The 20,875-nt window shown below is 42.7% G+C and overlaps 1 protein-coding gene across 1 annotated transcript in view; it reads left to right on the plus strand.

The window, feature by feature from the left end:
* PARG (poly(ADP-ribose) glycohydrolase) overlaps positions 1–20,669 on the plus strand; it is a 123,410-nt gene extending 102,741 nt beyond the window's left edge. Inside the window, exons 17-19 of the mRNA XM_029059808.2 lie at positions 9,165–9,270; positions 15,143–15,271; positions 17,589–20,669. Coding sequence (XP_028915641.2) covers positions 9,165–9,270; positions 15,143–15,271; positions 17,589–17,743 — 390 coding nt within the window. The 3' untranslated portion in view covers positions 17,744–20,669. The remainder of the gene's footprint in view (positions 1–9,164; positions 9,271–15,142; positions 15,272–17,588) is intronic.
* The last annotated feature ends 206 nt before the right edge of the window (positions 20,670–20,875 follow it).

Here is a 20,875-nt window from a genome sequence, read left to right on the forward strand (position 1 = left end):
CTTCATGGTCCTGTGCCATCAATTTTTGTCTGTATGCCAGTGCCTAGGGGTCTGTAAAACAATTACTCATTTAATATCTCTGGATTCATTTCATTAGCAGAAAGTTTCCAAGGCAGTTTGCTTTTTGTGACTCCCAAATAAGTCTTGAACAAAGTGCATCTCCTCTAGTTGCTTGAATTTTTTTAAAAGTGACTCCACTGGAGAAATCATACGTGTATGGGAGCTATTGCAGATAAAACTGACTCCATTAAATCCAACTTAAGCAATTCATTCTGGTAAGATGCTAAAACTGAGACCAGAGATATATGATAGGAAAAGGTCTACTGAATGTAAAGTCTTTGCCTTAAGAAACGGGAGCATCACCAATTAAAAGTTATGAAAGGATCACAACAAGGGTCGGAGAGGTTTGCATTCAGTCGTCTCCGGGGTAGTTATTCACCACCCAAGAGCGACACTTGTTCATTATGATTCAAATTCATTGGTGGATTTTCGGAAAATTATTTGTGAGGGAAGATAAACCTGAAATTAGTTGACAGTCCTATCATTAAACTTCTTTGTTTAAAGGCAGGACAAGCACTCGCCCTCTCTTTCGTGCAGCTGATAGATCTTCTGGGGCAGTCACCTCCATAAAGCCAGAAATAGGGTTGGCATCTTCCTTTATTTTCAAGTATGTAGAGAAAATAGATATTCTCTGCTATTTCTGCTTGGTCCAAGGAGCATACAGGGCATTCTCTGATTCTTTATTCTTTCATGGGAAAGGTTGAGAAAGCTATGGAATATCAGCTGTTTCAACACTTTTACTTGGATCCACGAGCTTCGGTACTATAAACACCTGCAAAAATGAGTGCTCCATTTGGTACTCTAGCTATTTTCTTGATCTGCAGTGGATCCTGTTCCTCCTAGTGGCTTTAACCTCTTGCAGCTTCATTTTGCTTCTGCAAAATGATTATTCCCTTGATTATTCTCTTGTTTTTAGCACCTGCTTCTGACTGCTCTGCACACAGTAAACACTTAATAAATACTGCTTCTGCTGTCAGCTCCTCCAACTGGAAAACCTAACTTTCCCCAGCACTCTCTCTGCTGATGTCTACTAATTCTGGATTTTGTGGGGGGGTTTAAATGGTATTTAAGTGCTATGTGCCAGGCACTGTTCTAAGTGCTGGGGTAGATAGAAGCTAATCAGGTTCGACGCAGTCCTTGTCCCACAGGGGCTCACAGTCTTTATCCCCATTTTACAGATTCATTCAGTCTTATTTATTGAGCGCTTACTGTGTGCAGTAAGCACTTGATGAGTGAACTGGGGCACAGAGAAGTGAAGTCACTAGCCAAGGTCACAAAACAGACAAGTGACAGAGCCAGGATTAGAACCAAGTTCCTTCTGACTCCCAGTCGTGTGCTCTGTTCACTAGGCAACACCGTTGCATTGTACTCACCCAAGCATTTAGTACAGCGCTGTGCACACAGTTAAGTGCTCAATGAATACTACCGATCGGTAACTACCGTAGATCAATTTAGCTTCCACCCACCCTCCCCAACCCGGTCTCCATCCTGATGCTCTGTGACTACATTGTTTAGTTAGAAGCAGGTCATTGCCACCTCCTTTGTCAGTAAGAACCCAAGGAGATTTTGCCTTCGGGCTCCGAGGCAATTTTTATTTAAGGCTCTGAGGCAATTTTTATTTTACAAGCCCTGTGGTCAGCTAGCACCGATCATAAAGCCTTTGATTTACTGACCTCAGCTGATTGCTAACTTCACATGTAAACCCAGTCAAAAGACCGTCCCATCGCTTGATTAAAACATGGTACAGCTGCTAGATTTGATGCCTATAGTAGATCACCTTTCTATTCATTCAATAGTATTTATTGAGCGCTTACTATGTGCAGAGCACTGTACTAAGTGCTTGGAATGTACAAATTGGTAACAGATAGAGACAGAGACAGTCCCTGCTCTTTGACGGGCTTACAGTCTAATCGGGGGGAGAAGGACAGACAAGAACAACAGCAATAAACAGAATGAAGGGGATTACGGAAGGTACCTTGGGACAGGCACAGAACCAAACTTTAAAGCACTCAAGTATCTTGTCCCCTCCTATCTCACCTTGCTACTCTCCTAGAACATCTCAGCCTTCACACTTTGCTTCTCAAATGCCCACCTTCTCACAGTGCTTCGATCTCACAGCCACTCTCGATCTATGACTGACCTCGCGGGTTTTGTCATCACAGGATCCTGCTCAGGATTCCCTCATTTTATAATAATAATCATGGTATTTATTAAGCACTTACTATGGGCCAAGCACTGTACTAAGCGTTGGGGTGGGTATCAGCAAATCGGGTTTTACCTGCAGGGGAGTCCCAAAGAGATTGGGCTTTAGTCACCTGGAAGATTCTGGGAGAGGAGAGGGCTCAGCGGTGTGAGATGAAGCGGGAGAATGAAGAAAAGCTATACATCCATTCATCCGATCGTATTTATTGAGCGCTTACTGTATGTAAAGCACTGTACTAAATGCTTGGGACAGTAAAATATAACAAGAAACAGAAACATTCCTGTTCACAGTGAGCTCACAGCCTCGAGGGGGAGACAGACATTAATATAAATAAATGAATATTATTTATTAATAAAAGCTATTACTGTTCTCCCAGACCTTCTCCATCTCCCCAAGCACAGCCGCCGAAAACTCTGATTCCCAGGCTAGAAAGCCAACCTTCAACGCCTTCTGGGTCCAGAGAGATTTGGAGTACAGACTTGGAAGGAAAAAAAGCACTTAATTCCAGATAACAACTTCATTCCCTCCTCTCCCCGACTCCAACTCTAAACAAAGTTGCCTTTAACCCAAAATGCCTCTGACCCCAAAATTCTCTGTCTAGTTTCTTGAAATAGCTCCACGGTTCTCCTTGCGCCTGGCAATCCTCAATCCCCAGCTCATGGAAACTGGGCTAGGAATGATCCTGAAACTCAACAGATAATCCAAAAATTGAGTTTTGGCCCTCTAAAGCATTTTCCCCAGAACTTCTCCCCAAAGAGTAAGAAGGGGCGGGATGATGTTGATATGCATGCACCCAGCCTGATTTTTGGTCGGGGTGCTTCAGTCAACCTAAAACAGAGGGGAGGGGCGGGGGAAGGTGCTAACAGCTAGAATAATTCATAATCTAGATCTACTGTCCAGAAAGAGCCTGGGTTTGGGAATCTGAGGTCATGGGTTCAAATTCCCGCTCTGCCACTTGGCAGCTGTGTGATTGTGGGCAAGTCACTTAACTTCTTTGTGCCTCAGTTACCTCATCTGTAAAATGGGGATTAACTGTGAGCCTCACGTGGGACAACCTGATTACTCTGTATCTACCCCAGAGCTTAGAACAGTGCTCTGCACATAGTAAGCACTTAACAAATACCAACATTATTATTATTATTATTGTTATACTCCAACTTTATGAGCCTTCCAGGGCCCATGGAGAAATACCCAAAACAAGAAGCATGGCCTAATGGATAGAGCACAGGCCTGTGAGTCAGAAGGACATGGATTCTAGTCCCGGCTCAAACACTTGTCTACTGTGTGACCATGGGCAGGTCACTTCACTTCTCTAGGCCTCAGTTACTGCACCTATAAAATGGGGATTAAGACAGTGAGCTCCATGTGGGACATGGACTGGGTCCAACCTGATTACTTCCTATCTACCCCAGTGCTTAGAAGGGTGCCTGCACATAGGAAGCACTTAATATCTTGAAAAAAAGAATGAAATTGGGGGACGCGGGAAAGAAAATGTGTCCTCATGTTAACCTCTCTCTCGAGTTTACCCCCATCAGTTGCACTCTGGTTTTAATGAGAAAGATACGTTGCACTGCTGGACTTTTTTTTCTTTTTTTTATTACAATTGATCCTGGCCTTAATAGGCATGCACACCATGGGTGTTTGTTTTCACGATCTGCATGAAGGTAACTAACTGGGTGGTAGGTCTGAATGTTGTATATGGCTAAGAAAATTCAAGACCATCATATCATGGGTTTCACCTCATTGTCCATAAGAAAGGAAATACTGCATTTTGAGGCTATCTTTTACCCAAATGATATCGCCCTATCAAAACTAATTTAGCATAGAAAGCCTGTGTTCCTCTTGTAAAGTCACATTCATTACCCAGTTCTATCACGGAGGGTAAAGAGGGCACTGTGAAAGAATTTCCCAAATTTCAGTGACAGCTTAATTGGAAAACTAAATCAAGTACCTTGGTGCCTTTTAGATCAGACCAAAGTATTCAATCATCAATAGGATTTGCATCTTGAAAATATTAAGATAGATTTATGCATTTTTCTCTGGCTCGGAGTGAGCGCCAGCAGCAGGACGTTTCGCAGAACTGGCTGAGTACGTTTGAGGGGGATGCTGAGCCAAGTGCTCCGTTAAATGGATTTCACATTTCATTACGTTAAGTAAACCTGAGTTTAAAGGCGAAGGCTACTAAATCACTGCAGAGGATGTTTTTTTTTTCTTTTTTTTAATAGTATTAGCTGACTGCTGCTTTTTTCAACTCCAGCTTTTGTAAAGCAGAAAGAAAGCGATATGGCATGATCGGAAGGATCACTTTTGGGATTAAAAGAGACAAAGGGAAAAAAAGGCATTTTTCCGAGTTCAGGTCTCAATATGGACTTTACAGCTCCAGTATATACAGGGCTTCTGAGGCATTACTCAGCAGGAAATAATTGCAGGGAAATTCAGTGAAGTGCTTTATCATTTCCTTAATGAGTCCCCTCTCCATCCGGGCTCCACTTGTCCTGATGGAACTAGATTTTGATTTGCTAGCAGAGTCTGTTGCCAAAAGAAGGAAAATCCATCTCCTTTTGTCTAACCCACACCTTGAAACAATGTTGAATGCTGTCAGAGATCAGCTGTGTGGAATTGTAAAATGTTATCTCACACCGTGATTGGAAAGATTTATGGGATACCCCATGCAAAATGTGTAAACGGCAAGGCAACTCTGCTAATGAAGGCAGCACTAGTTTGTGGGATGGTGTATTTATCCACATTGTGCCCTTGGGGAAATACAAATTGATTATCATCATCCATTGGGGTGCCTGGCAACTTAATTATACTGGCAGGGGTGGAGAGGCAAGGGGGCAGGCAAAATAGCAGTATTATTCCTAGCAGAGCATTACCATTATCTGCTAGTACTTGTAGATCTATATGCCCTCTAGACTGTAAGCTCGTTGTGAGCAGGGAACGTGTCTACCAACTTCGTATTTTATTTGTATTTGTATCCCAAGTGCAGAGTACACTGTTTTCTGCACACAGTAAGCGATCAGTAAATACCTCTGATTTATGAAATGTCAAAGGCAATGGGTATTGAACCAAGTCCTGAAAAAAATAACAATTCAACTGCTGATTCTTTTAAACACTTTTGCCTCTCTCATCATTCATAACCTGATTTGCTTGTACCCACTCCAATGCTTAGTACAGTGCTTGGCACAGAGTAAGCATTTTAATAAATACCACAATTATTATTATTATTATTGCAACTTTTCCCAGGCATTGCAAAAAGCTGATTAATTCTCTTTTGAAGATTGTTTTTCTAAATTTTTTAGGGATTTTTATGGTATTTAAGTGCTTAGTATGAGCCAGACACTGCTCAGAGTGCTGAGGTGTAGATACAAGGTAAAACGGTTGGACACAGTCCATGTCCTACTTGGGGCTCACAGTCTTAATCCCCACTTTACAGATGAGGTAACTGAGGCACTAAGAAGATATGTGACTTGCCCAAGGTCACACACAGGACTAGAAGCCAGGCCCTTCTGACTCCCAGGCCCAGGCTCTGTCCACTAGGCCACAATGCTTCTCAGTTTTGGGTGCCTACAATGGAGCAATTCCTACTGTGTGCAAGTCACTGTACTAGAGGCCTGAGAGTAATTTAGAACGCAAGATGAAATCTCTGTCCTCCAGGAACTTCCATTTAAAGGAGAAGTTAAGGAGACATAAATTGGTGACTACTCAGAAAATCAATCAGTGGTATATAATCAGTCATGTACATATTATTATTATATTTTACATATTACATATTCAGTATGTGTGTATATAATAAATCATAACCAATGATATATATAAGCAGTGGAGAATAAATGGAGATAAGACATAAAAACAAATCAAGGAACCATTACCAAATAAACAGATAATGCTTAAGAGTGAAAAGGTGGTTGAATAATAATAATTATGGTGATATTTCTAAAGTGCTTACTATGTGTCAACCACTGTTCTAAGCCCTGGGGTAGATACAGGCTCATCAGGTTGAACACAGTCCCTGTCCAATATGGGGCTCACAGTGTTAATCCCCATTTTACAGATGAGGCAACTAAGACACAGAGAAAAACGAAGTGATTTGCCCAGGGTCACTCAGCAGACAGGTGGAGGTGTCAGGATTTGAACCCAGGTCCTTCTGACCATGCTGTATCCACTGGGCCATGCTGCTTCCCTTAGGAATGATGGAATGGCAGGTTGAAGGATTGATGTTTCTGGGAAAATGGATTAGTCAGAGAATGCTTTCTGGGGTTGGTGGCACTTCAGGAGGGCTTTGAAGGAAGGGAGGGATATGGTTCTCAAAAGTCTTGAGATGCTTCAACTTAAAGAAATCAATACTAATCAAAATCAGGCATCTGTAGCTCAAAAACTAAAGCACATATTAGCTTTATATGAGGAAATAGACCAAATAAGTCCTCCAAAATAAGACACTCTTAGAGGGTAAATATTTAAACACTACCATCAAAATTGAACACCAAAAATCCTCTTTATATAATTCAGAAATAAAGCATATTGTGAATTTTCCATTGGTACTCACTGTAATAGTAATAATAATATTAAGTGCTTATTGTGTGCACATCACTGTAGTATACTTTAGGGCAGACTACACAGCACTTAGAAATGGTTCCTGTCCTTTGGAGAGCTCACAACCCAAGAGTTCAGGTGAGAAGAAGGGATTGGAGATACACATCAAGAATGATGAAGCGACAGAGCACAAGTCAGGGAGTCAGAAGGACCTGCCACTGTCTACTGTGTGACCTTGGGCAAGTTGCCTAACTTCTCTGTGCCTCAGTTACCTCATTTGTCAAATGGGGATTCATATGTGAGCCCTGTGTGGGACATGGACTGTGTCCAACCTGATTATCTTGTGTCTAAACCCAGAGCTTAGTACAACACCTGGCATGTAGTTAGCACTCAACAAACTCCATTAAAAATACACGCATACACACACAGACACACACACATAAGCCCGAAATCTCAGCAGAAATGAAGGAGTCTGAAGTAATTCCCTCCTTTCCAAAGAATTCCACCAAAATTGGTTCCTTTATTGTCATTAAAAACCGGTTATGATTGTTCCTAGAAAGTGTGGACTGTTTACATTGAGAGATGCATTTTCTTTTGAAAAAAATAGCTGTAATGGCCCATGAAAAACGAAAGCCAGGGACCTGCTGGTTAGAACTCGATTTTCCCAAAGCAAACAGAAATGCCTTCATATGCATTTTCAGGTTTTGGTTTCATGCCAGTTTTTGAATCAAGAAGGCCAGATTCGGCCATCTGTTGACAGAGCGCACATAAAGAGGTTAAACAGCAGCGTGACGTAGTGGAAAGATCACAGGCCAAGGAATCGGACAACTTGGGTTCTAATCCCAGCCCTGCCATTTGCTTGCTGTGTGACCTTGGATAAGTTACTTGACTTCTGTGTTCCTCAATTTCCTCAACTGTCAAATGGGGATTCAGTACCTGTTCTTCCTCCTACGTAGACTGTGAGCCCCATGAAGTAGTGGGACAGTGTGCAACCCGATTAACTCATATATACCTCAGTACTTAGAACAGTGTTTGACACACAATAAGCGCTTAACAAATAGAATAATAAAGGTAATAATAAAACTGGAATTGAAATTGAGAAGGGGAGCAAGCTGGGCTGGGAGTCGCTGCCTCTCTTTTCTTTCCTAAGCCAATCACCCAATCAGATTTGACAGGAAACAGCAGTCTCCTGACAGAGATCCAGATCTATCACCTGGGGAAGTTTGTTTTACAGCCCCTTGGCATAGTAGCAGGAGCTGTAATTTCTCACCATCATGCTCAAGACATTGAGCTCCCCAATATTTGTGACCTGAGAGAAGAGATTTTCAGAAGCTCTCTGCTTCTGATGGAACAGGTAATTTGTGGCCTCTTGTGTAAGCTCTGTGCTGTACACATTGAATAATGGTGTAAACCAAATTATAACTAACACCTGCCAGAATTTACAGCCCAGAAGGGGAAGGAGAAATGGGTTTATTAATCCCTCCCAGACAATGCGTAAAATAAATGTTGATACCTGTGCAAAAACTCCAACTGAGTGATTTACCCATTTTCTATGTGGGGGTTTCATAGCAGCACCTTTCTTAATCCAAGGTTTTTCTCTAGGAACATTTGTCACAGATTTTCCTGCCTTCATTTAGGATTATAACAAAACCATGTTTTTGCTCTGTGTTTAGCTTTGACAGAACCCAGAGAAGGCTTGTTTTGATCTTGTTTCTTTTTTTTTTTAACAGGGGTGTATTAGTGTTGGAAAACGAGAACTTTGTTGGCAGTAATATTTTAACAATAAGCTTTCTTCCAAGGACTGGCAGGCAGATTTTAGCTGTGAAACATCTGTCCTCTCAGAATGTCTGAGAGGAAGAGGATAGATATCGTCATCACAATTTTGACTATCTTTACCAGAGTCCAAAACTCACTTTCCGGGGGAGGAAATCTCTCTGTAACTTCCAGCCTTGTTAACTTCGGGCTTGCTAAGGCTGATGGGCCGTGAAGTGAAGCTGTAGTAACCGCCAGTCCCCTTCCATCCCAATTCCCTCTGCTCCCTCCTCTTTCTCTATGTTTAATGGACGGGCAGAAACAAGTATTTCGGTGAGTTTGCAAAAGCGATGCAACAACAATCACCCTACTTTTGAAAAGGAAAATTGAGAGAACTCCCTCCCTGCCCCCCTCAATTTTTTCTTTCAAAACCTAAGTGCAGGTGATGGTCCATTGGCCTGATCGGTTGAATCAGTTTATGGCTGGAGAGAAACTGAGTCCCTAGAGGTTGACAGTATTACATACAAATTTTAATGCTGAACATAAAGCCCTGGAAAGCGCCAGGAGCGTCCATTTGTTCACAGATCTCGCTTATCTCTCTCTTGTTTTCTTGTAGGCATACTGTGGTTTTTTTCGGTCTGGAGTTTCTCCCGAGAATCTTTCAGCAGTAGCCACGGGAAACTGGGGATGTGGTGCCTTCGGGGGTGATTCTAGATTAAAAGGTGAGTGAAGGGAATGGGGAAATGGAACACTTAGAGGCTGAAGTACCCACAAATTGATTAGTAAAGAATCTGGTTCACGTCCCCTGCTTTCGTTTATGTTTGTGAATGAAGAAATCAAAAGCAAAAACAAGTGATTTTCCAATAAAACATACAGGGTAGAAAGAGTTGCAGCTAGAATTCAGGGTTTAATTTAGCATCGACAGGAGGGGCTAGAAAATGAAAAATCCTGAGTTGTGCCAATCTGGTTTATACACGCCTGCAATTCTCTGGGCAGCTTGATCACTATATCTTAGACAGGGCAGTAAAATTGGAAAAGGTGCAGAGGACAGAGAGGATGAACAGTTTCCATATGAGGACTCTTCGTTTCACAAAGACACAGGCTGAGAGTTGCAAAATGGTTGTTTACAAGTACAAAGAAGGGCAGCCAGAATGGTCAGACAATTGGAGGCATTTCCATAACAGTCTAAATTTTAAAATTAGGACACCTGGGCCTGACAGAGGCTGAGAGTGGTCATGATTGAAGTCTCCAAATTGTGAAGGGTGTGGACAAAAGCTGACAGAATTGTTGTTCTCCAAATTTCCACTCCACACAAGGGGTCACCCACTGAACCTTGAAGGTGATAGTTCAGAACATGCAAAAGAAAGTAAATCATCTCACAGCAGGTGAGAGACAGTATGGAATTGGTATCCCAAGGAGTTGTAGACCAAGAAAATAGCAATTGGCTCAAGATTTGAGGAAACTCATCTGAAAGATGTTACTGAAGGAAATAAGATAGTAGCGAGGGAAAGTTAGGGGTGTTAAATGATCAGTCCAGAAGGGAGGTGTCCAGAGAGTAGTCCTCTCCCAGTTTCCCCAAGCACCGCAGTGCCACTATCAGAGACAGAATACTGGAAGGAATGAAAGACCAGTGGTCCTTACGTTCTTAGGTTCCCTGAACCCTTCCGAGCCCAAGTTTGAAGAAATTATCTGATAAAATATTCCAGGGGACAGAGAAAGAAAACTGCCTAAGCAAGAAGAAGTTTTAGAGAACACCATTACATATGTGTTTTAAGTTTCAGACCTGTTGGATACTGAATGTGCTGTAACTATTTTGATAGCTGATCTACATGATTTTAGCTCTTTCATTATGTTTTGTTTGATTATAGAAAGTTACTCAGGACTTTAAAACAACCCAGTGATAACTTTAGTTCATTTTTTGAAAAATGTAACTTCTGACTTTGTTTACTACGTTCATTATTTGTCTCACAGAATTTGTTTTGAGAATCTATTTTTCACTTTCATGGCGATTGATTTGATGCCAGCAACTTTTCCTGTTTTCCCCTAAGTAAAATGGATGATCAGTTAGGGGTCATCAATATTGGAATCCAAATCTGCCATTAGCTTTGGTTATGTTTGATGGACAGATCCAATGAAGTTTTAGGAGCATGGTCATTTATGTGAGAGCCCATCACTCTGAAACTGCACATTTGTTTTATATATGCAAACTCAAAGCCAGGAGGCTTCCAGTGATGAGATCCCCCAGTCTCCACCGCTACCACACACTGACTCTCCAAAAGCTCATATCTCATTACACTTAGGTTTACCAAATAAGCCTTGTGTAGTTGCTGAAAAACAGATTTCTCTTCAACCCCAGTTGATATTCCAATGGTGCATTTTAATGTTAGAAGAGAAGCAGTGCAGAAACTTCAAATGGTGACCTTACCCATTTTCAGGGCCTCCCTTCTGGGCATTGCCTTCCGCTCCCCAGAAATTTTCCTTGAGGTGTTTGACTGGGGCTTATGAAAGATGTCAAGTCAATCTTCTGCTCCCTCATTGTGGGTTCATTCCTATATTAACCAGAAGCTCAGGAGGGCGAGTTATGCCATTTCAAGGGCATGTTGCTTTACGATTGATAGATGAAGCTTAAAGTCGGCTAGACTTGAGCGTTTGGTCAAATCCGAGTAGTGAAATCTCTGATACGCCTTGCCCTCTCTACCTGTGACTGTTCTGGCCAGAAGAAATCACTTGGTTTCTGTGCTCTCTGATTAGAACCTCAGTACCGACTTTCTATTGCAGCTGAGGAAGGGAAGTGAGCTTTTCAGACTCCCCGGTTTTTGTTTAGCACCGCATGGTGGCAGATTTGTTATTTTGGTGTTAGTGGTACCAGGTACGTGTACATGCCTCAAAGACAAGGAATAGATTTTCAGAAACACTTTATGGTTTTCAGGTATTATTTTATATCTGCTTCCTGATAAAAAATTAATTTGGGAAATTCCATTTTCAGATATGGTTTTGAGTAACCCTTTCATTTTTTTATTTTGGTTATTTTTCGGTAGCTATGAGTTTAAAAAAAATCTCCAGGACTAAAAACTCATCTAAATTGCCCCATCTTGAGCCAGTGTTTTCAGGTGATGGGCGGAGATGTGGGAGAGAGTAGTATGATTATTTTTTGCAAAACGAAGAATCTCGTTCAAGCAGGGCTCTTGCCATTTCCTCCTGATTGTGTAAAGCACATTAAAAAAGTGTGATTCGAATCAAGGCTCCATTGAAAAGCCTCCCAGTGTAGTAAATGACCGATTAAATTGTCAAATAATTCCAGATTGTAAGCAGACACAGTACAAGCCGTGATAGGGGGTGGTCAATAAAATTATTAGGATTTCAAAGCAGCTTTCAGCTGGTTCTGGCCAAATGCATATAAATGTGCCTCTGAAATAGACAGTAATTCAGAGTTTCAGTTACTCCATTCACTGTGATGTGTCACACTAACCACCCCCAAACCAGTGACACCAGCGGATACTCTGATAGAGTCAGGGAGGATTTCTTGGATCACCTTGGTGAGTTCTGTCTCTGGAGAGTTTTCCAGTTTTTTTGAAGAGCGCGAGGTCTCTAGGCCGACCTCCATATGGCACAGCCGGATCTCCAGCCTAGCAAAACACTTGATTTTATTACGTAAATTGAGTCTCAGCATATTTAATGCAAAAGACAGCTAAATGGATCGAAGTTCTCTGACTTTCTGGAAGAGGCTTTCAGGCTGATGGAATAGATAAAAGGAACTTCATTATCATGGCCTCCTGATGGGAGCATACAATCCAGCGGTTGGCATTTAGTATTGGACCACAACTCCACAATGGGTTCCAGGGTAAAGCAGACAATTGTTTCCCCTATTTCTTATTTTTCCTTCCTTGGGTTAATCCTTGCAGGAACAACTGTTTTTAGGCATTGGACATGCTTATTTTTGTTTATCTTTGCAGCCTAAAACTCCTGCCAGAAAATAAAATTAAAACCTAACTCCCTGCAGCTAGTATTATTTAATTCTTTTGGCACTTAGTCATGTTTGAAGTCAGGGCCTGATGCTTTCATATCTCACTTGGACTCAATCCACGCTCTATCAGCACCTTGTTAGATTTACGATTTATTCTCCTCCAGGGTCTGAAGCAGAACAGTTTGTTTAAATGACAAGGCATAATTCTCCAACTCTGCTGGGGCTTGGCTATTTTTTTTGATGATGAAAGTCCTGGGTGGTATTGCTGTCTTAGAAATGATCTTTTAGCACTGATTGAACGGATCTACTGACTCTGTTGTATTGTACCTTCCCAGAAGCTTAGTACAGTGCTCTGCATAGGGTACACACTTGATAACTACAACTGAATGAGTGGAAGCTGTTTTGTACACTTGCGTCAAACGTTAGTTTCTAGAACTCTCATTTATAGGCATACACCCAACGAGTAAAAGAAGCTTGCTATCTTGAAACCTGAGGGGGACTAAGAGAAGGGGAGTTGAGAGTGTGCTTTTTTATAAGGAAAGCGGCACAGCGCAGGGGATAGAGCACAGGCCTAGGAGTCAGAAGGTCATGGGTTCTATTCCCGGCTCTGCCATTTGTCTGCTGTATGACCTCGGGCAACTCACTTCACTTCTCAGGGCCTCAGTTCCCTCATGTGTAAAGTTTGAGACTGTGAGCCCCACATGGGACAAGGAACTGTTCCCAACCTGATTTTCTTGTATCCACCCCAGCGCTTAGTACAATGTCTGGTGCAGAATAAGTGCTTAGCAAATGCCACAGTTTTTATTCTAATAAAAGTGATGTGTGAATAAGACTCTACTGCAGGGAGTTGGAAGTTTTTTGTTGTTGGTTTTTTCTTGTTCTTCCTGTTTTCTTTGGAAACTTAGCTTTTATTTGATAAATTTGCCCCAGCATCTCGCTGTCTGTTGACTTTCAAGGTGGCTATAAAGCAAATCCACATTAGCAACTAAGCTTCCATGCGTTGGAGTGGGCAGACTGGTAAGAGAAGTTCACGTGCCTGCTGTTGTCCTTGGCCTGGACCTCCAATTTTTGTCTGTGTCTTGGTTTACTGAGTGAAAAGTTGACCAGCATTGTGGAAGGTGTGGTTGATTAAAAACAGGAGTCAGTAATAATGACTGTGGTGTTTGGTAAGCTCTTTCTGTGTGCCAGGTACTGTACTAAGTGCTGGGGGTGTAGATACAAGATAAATGGACTGGACACAGTCCCTGTCCCACTTAGGATCCCCAATCTCAACCCCCATTTGACACATGGTAAGCGCTTAACAAATGCCATAATAATAATTAGTAGTAGTGTTAATATTTTACAGATAAGGTAACTGAGGCAAAGAGAAATGAATTGACTTGCCCGAGGTCACTCAGACAAGTGGCGGAACCGGGATTAGAACCGAGGTCCTTCTGACTCCCAGGACCGTCTATCCACTAGACCTTGCCGCTTCTCTAAACGAGTCAAACGACTGATAGTATTTTTTGAGCATCTACTGGGTGCAGAGACTGGCACCCAGTCTTCAAGGGATTTACAGTCTAATAGGAGAAAGATCGCAGAGCCCAGTTTTCTCATTCCCAGTAAAAGGTAATAAATATAACATACCTTGCTTGTTGAAGATGAGGATTCATTAGCTTCAATTTTGGTCTGCAGACTAGCTTAATTAGCCATTGAAATAAATGGATTTGCTGAAGCTCCAATAGATATGTAAGTCAGTTAAGTAGTTTTAATTAAAACATCATCTCTCACTTGAGATTAATCTCACAGTTGTTGAAAGTAATTAATACCCTAGTTACAATACCTAGTACGTTATGGGTGCTCAGAAGTAATAATTGATGATGGAGTCTTCCCGTATGTTGGATCCCGAAACTGAAGAAGAGAAGGGCTCCTTTCCAAATCTGGTGTGTGCAGTCACTTTCCACTTCCATTGCGAAAGGTGCCCAACCCCCAGCTAGATTCTTTTTCCTCTTAGAATTCGAAAGTGATTATTCTGGCTAGGGGGCGATCATAGTACATATAATATAAAAATGAATGTGTTCAGTTAATGGAAGTAAATCTTGGAAAAATGGGATTTCAGAAAAATCTACCCTGAATAAGCTGCCTGGTCCTAATTCCTCTAGGATGTTGAGAGCATCACAACCTGGTGAGCCTGGCTTTCTTAGCCACATAGGCAAATCCAGACAGATTTCCCTGTCACTGAAAGACCAGGACCTGTGTGAAATAAAATAACAAGCCTGTCTTTGTTCCAAGGCAGAGTAAGTGGGAAAACATGACAATGTAGTTCCTGCTTGGCCAGGTTGGCTTTAGCTTACCTCTGATGTTGTCTCATTATGGCTCTTGAAATTCTTTGGAGCCAACCATATGCTTGTCAACATGTACAGGGGTTCATGTAACTGGGTTATCGTCACCCCCTTTAGTCCCCTTTTTTTGTAACCGGGTTCAAGTTAGTACCTCACAAAGCCAGAGCGAATGGTGCAGTGGGCCTCGGAGCGTAATCCAACAGAGGGGAAAAACCCAAGATATTGGTTTTGTGTGTATGCGTTTCACCTATATTTCATTGTATGGACATGTATCTGAGATTGGTCCTTCCTCCTCCTCTTTCTCCACAGCCTTAATACAGATGCTGGCCGCTGCCGCAGCCGAACGAGACGTGGCTTATTTTACCTTCGGGGATGTGGAACTGATGAGAGACATTTTCAGCATGCACACTTTCCTCACCGAAAGGGGTCAGACTGTGGGTAAGTGCAAGACATTCTCTCTCCCTGTATACAGGTAGAGAGTCGGAACTGAACCAGGAGAAGGAGTGCCAGCCCTGACAGAGAAAGGCCGGCTAATCTCATAGGAAGCTGGGAATCTCATCAGAAGGCAGCTGGAGGAGGGCGAGAATGCCGGTCTGGTTGAGAGAGTCTAGCAAGACTCTGTCCAGATCCCCTTCCCAAGAGACCTCCTCTGGCCCCTCCAAGTCAGGTCAACATCAGGGAAGCCATCGCACAAGTCATAAGTATATTGGGGTTTTTTCCCTCTCTTTGGTATTCTTTAAGCGCTTACGATGAGCCAGCACTGGAACAGATACAAGCTGATCAGGTTGGACACAGTCCCTGTCCCACTTTAGGATTCACAGTCTCAGTCCCCATTTTACAGATGAGGAAACAGAGGCATGGAGAAGTAAAGTGACTTGCCCTAAGTCACATAGTGGACTTGGGGTGGAGCTCGGATTAGAATCCGGGTCCTCTGACTCCCGGGCCCAGGCTTTACCACTAGACTGTGCTGCCTGTGGAATTCTAGGTACCTCTGTTCAGATGACCAGTTGCAGAGGCCCAAGCATTTGGTCTCATTCACTTGACCTCTTCTTTATCTCCAAAAATTAGATAGGGAGGTGTACAAACCAGACTCTTCTAACCAGCCAGGATAGACCTCTTAAACCTTGGGCTGTGCAGGCCTCCTTTGGAAAAGATATAGAGAGTCAATCAATCAGTGATATTTATTGAGCAACTGTGTGCAGAATACTGCACTAAGCACTTGGGAGAGTACACTACAACAGAATTGGCAGTCTCATTCCCTGCCCACAACCAGCTCACAGTCTAGAAGTGGAGACAAGTTAGCCTCCTTCATATATAAGCAAAGTCAAGTAGTCTGGGTAAAGGATCAACATCCAGTGTAGAAGGAGGTAATAAGCTCATTGTGGGCAGGAAATGTCAGTGTTTATTGTTGAATCGTACTTTCCTAAGCGCTTAGTTCAGTGATCTACGCACAATAAGCACCCAATAAATACAAATGAATCAATAATAATAATGTCCTATCAGTGAGCACAGAGGAGAAAGAACAAGCTTAAGGATTTGCTTGGAAAATCAAGAGGAGCAGAGAGAAGCCCTACTTCTTGACTGCAGTTAAATTGCCATAACTGGCACGTAGTGGGAAACTGGATTAGTGGAAAACTGGCCAGCATATCAACTATTTGGGCAGGTTAGGAAGGGACAGGACCGGGGAAGGGAGTGGTGGTGAGAGGAGGGAGATTTTTGATACATTTGCTCCCAGATCCACTGTAGACTAGAGCAAACACCATTTACATGGAATGACATCAGAACGGGGTAGAGGGAGGCAGCTGGTGTCCAGAAGATTGATTCCTATTATAGAATATGAACTCAGGAAGGCTATTATCAATATATGCAGAAAGATAACCATAAATTCCGGCCTATAGGCAAATGTTGTTTCCGAATGATAGGACTCCAGTGATTTGGAGGCTGCTAGGGTTATGGAAAAATCTAAGGGAGAAAAAGCAACAACATGTCTACCTTCTTTCTTTTCAGGAGTGTGCCTTCAGATTCCTTGTGCTCTATTAGGGTAAAATTTGATCCATAATAAATTGAATGAACATTGAATTAATGCATGAACATAGCACTGTTCATTCTTTTTGTTCTTGAGGACAAGGGAAGAAACGAGTCGATCGATGGTATTCATTGTGCACTTACTGTGTGCAGAGAGCTGTATGAAGTCCTGGAGGCAATACAGTAAAACAGGTGGTAGGCACGTTCCCTGCCCACAATGAGTTTACAGTGTGAAAGTAAATCAAATTTTTTGGTACTCTCTTTTATCAGAATCTCTGAGCAGGCTCTTTCGCTTCTCTCGGCCAGGCTTGGGCTTTCAGAAAGCATTCAGAAAACTCGAAAGCAGTCCTTCCACGGAAGCAACATCTGTACACAGGGTGTTTTCCTTGCCCCATAAACCTAACAGCCAAATCAGGGGGATCTTTGTCTTCAGAATGTGGGAAAGTGGGTGTGTGACAAGCATTCTGGCTTATTCTAGGAAGGTTGTAGGGTATGTCTGTTAATTACCAAAAGATAAGCTCGTGGGCCAGGAACGTGTCTGCTAATTCTGTTGTATGGTACTCTCCCAAGGGCTTAGTACAGAGCTCGGCCCGTAGTGAGCACTCAATAAATATGATTGGTCGATAAGCTTAAATTTTCGTAAGACACCACGCAGTGTTATGGGGGTTTTGTTTGTTTTTTAACCTATTCTGTGTCATCTTAATTATATAAATTGTTTTTAACTTTCCAGGGGACATTTACAAGCTTCTGCTCCGCTATTACAACGAGGAATGCAGAAACTGTTCAAACCTAGGACCCGACGTGAAGCTTTATCCTTTCATATACAATGCCATCGACTCCTATGCAGATTCCTCCGACCTGGCCAGGAAACGGACGACGTTCTGAGGATTGGAACTTGAGCCTTTTGCCTACTCTTCTCTGAAACATCCTGTGGGAATACAGGGTGGAATATATGGACTGGCTTCATTTAATATAAATGTGTATATAATCCTGTATTTGTAGTTCAGCTTGTTGACCTGCTCGGAGATGGGTTTTCAGTTGGTACATGTGCACCACTCCATCCTGATTAAGAGGGATTATATTAGGTACATTTGAGTTTGGCATGTTTCCATCCACAGACTTCAAGCTGCATACTTTGTTACCCATTAGAGTTTTCTTAATAATCTCCTCCAGGTTCTATTTTGAGCTCTCTCAAACTGCTTGAACTGCCTCTCTCGCTAAATGGTGGCCGGGGATTCCTGGGGTGATACGGGAAAAGCTGGGCAACCATTTTCCAGGACCTGGCAATAGGCCCTTGGCCCTCTCTACCACCAGGACTTTGGTGGCTACATTCCTTCCGTTGGGATTTTCAAAAATGTAAGGGGTTTTTTTTTCTATCTTTTCTCAATGTTAAAACAGTTTTAGAAAATGAAAAAAAGTCTGAAAAAAGGCTAGGAAGGCAGCCATTGCAACCATTTGCCTGTTCTTTGTTTTCCTCCCAATATTTTTTCTTATTTTTTGCCAGTGGAAGGAGATTGCGATTGCGGGAAATGCCTTGGAAATGTGGTATTGAGCTGATACGGTACGGAAGAAAATTAGAGAAGGAACTTGAGGGGTTTTATTTTTAACCGGCATCTGTGGGTGTGTTTTTTCCTAGTGGTGAATGAGGGTGTGAATATTCACATCAAGGAAGAGGTGGGAACTTGGGATTCCAGTTCCTTTATCATTATTGAGATGTTCCTGGAATTGGGAGAATGCTTTAACTTTTCAATGGCATATTGTTTGTCGCACACTATCTCCCATATCTGTGTTTTCCAATGTATTCATATATGTATTGTAAGTGTGTTCAAGTGTATGCACACTGAAATTAAATAAAACTGGAGTACTGAGACCGTGGCTAGACTTAGGTATCAGCAGGGGCTCTGTCTCCATCCTTTAAAGAAATCGGGGTTCCCACAAGAATGCCCCTGGGAGCTCCGGAAGGGCTGGAAGGAAAGGAACTTTTTAGCGATTTGCCACAGTTGGGGTTTATAGGGGATACAGTATATATACCTGACAATCAGTAAACTGTCAGGAGATGTTTTATACAGTTGTTAACTAAAGGCGGCCCTATTCCTTGCCATTTCATTTGTCATCAACCAGGTGGTTTGCTCACCAGCTGAAATTGCTTTTCAGATTCCCTCATAATTGGTGCCTTCCCGTTCCCCATCTCTAGACCTGACGAAGCCCGTCCCAGCCTGTCTCGTCTTCTTTCTTCCCTCCAACGTAGGAGGGGACCATTCTTGAAAACGTCGATGGGGGTCGAGAAGCTTGCCTCAAGGGAGAACGAAAACAAAAAAAATGCACCACAAATGCAGGCAAGGACCCCTGGACTTCTGTTCAGTAGGCTCTTCCACCCCATACTAGAGATCGCAAGCCATCTTGGTGTGAAAGCATTGGCAGCCAGTGGGAAATGAAGTGTCACCTCATCCAAAAATGAGAATCTCCCAGAACTCGGTCACAAGAAGCACGGCGTGGCAGAGCCGGGCAGCCTGACCAATCAATTGGCCTGTATTCTGGGGGAGGGTCAGTAGAGGAGCTGGAAAAGAACCTTGCTTACGTGCATTAACTAAAGACTGGGAGTCGTGACTTCATAGTTCTCTAGTTAAAAAGTATTGGTGCTAAGAGCTGTTCCCTTTGCAGCGATAGATAAAGCAATGCAAAGAGGAAAAATACAGTTTCTACATCATGAACTATTTAACGCAATTCTCTTTCAAATTTTTGAACTTAGTCCAGTAGTTCTTGATATGTCCATCTAGTGAGGCTTAAAGAGTTATGATCATCTGAAAATTCTGAGTGTCTTACCCATCCTTTCACAGTGCAAGGTGGTAGAGAATGAGAGCCTATTGGATGTAGAAATATATCGTCCCATGACAAATTGTTGTAAGCCTATCAATCGGTCATATGACAAATTGTTGTAAGCCTATCAATCGACCATATCTATTGAGCACTTAGTGTATGCAGAGTACTGTTCTAAGCATTTGGGAGAGTAAACCTTCTAAGTATTTGGGAGAGTAAATGGAGTCAGTAGATACGTTCCCTGCCCACAACGAGCTGACAGTCTAGAGGGATCTGGAAGGAACCTCGAGCAATCACATGGCCCAAGTAGGAAAATAACCTATCCATCCAGAGCAGGAGGGGAAGAGGCCAGCTCAAACGGTTACTCGACAAGAGCAAATAATATTATGCAAGGTGTCTAGTGGAGGGGAGGGGAGGTTTTCCTGCCATCAGTGAGAGACCACACCAAATCAAATGGCATTCAGTCCTCTCCTGTTTCCATCTCTGACTCCTCTTCCACCTGCCCCATCTCCTCTGCCTCCACCCTTCTCAGTTCACCCCTAACACTAATCCATGGTCACCTTTCAAGCCTTGTTGAACTCCAATGGTGCTACAGTTTGAGAGACTGGAATTTGAAAACTGTTTGCAGAACTTCCCTGTCCTCGGTAAGGTGCCAGTAGGGCGCTGGAGTCCAGCTGTGACAGAGAGAGAGAGAGAGAGAGGAATGGAATTGGGAGGTGAAGGTGTGTTCTCCATTCTGGGCCAATGGGTCCCAAGCACAGTTCCAGTGTTCCCAGTGGGAGCTCTGGGATTGCCAGCAGTTGTCCCCCAGGAAGAACCCAAGTAGGATCTGTTTATCTGGCTCATGATTTGACCTTTCCTGGTGGTTTGTTTTAAACTGGAGTTTGTGCATCACCATCGCTTTACGTTGGGAGGGTGGGAGACGAGCGGAGATCTCGGTATGCTAATGTTTACATGATTTTTGTAGGAAGAGAATAAAGAAATTCGGAGCATATACTTTGTCACGCCATTAATTTCTGCATCACCACTTAGGGGGCGACAGGGGGATTAATGGCAAACTCAGCATGACCATTTGGTTGGATTCACCAACACACCCCAGAGAGGTTGGGAAGGGATTTTGTACCGGGAGGAAATTTAAAAGGAAAATGGTATCTAGACTGTAAGCTTGTGGGCGGGGAATGTGTCTGCTGTTTTACTCTC

This window comes from Ornithorhynchus anatinus, chromosome 3 (genome assembly GCF_004115215.2).
Source record: "Ornithorhynchus anatinus isolate Pmale09 chromosome 3, mOrnAna1.pri.v4, whole genome shotgun sequence".
Taxonomy (NCBI): Eukaryota; Metazoa; Chordata; class Mammalia; order Monotremata; family Ornithorhynchidae; genus Ornithorhynchus; species Ornithorhynchus anatinus.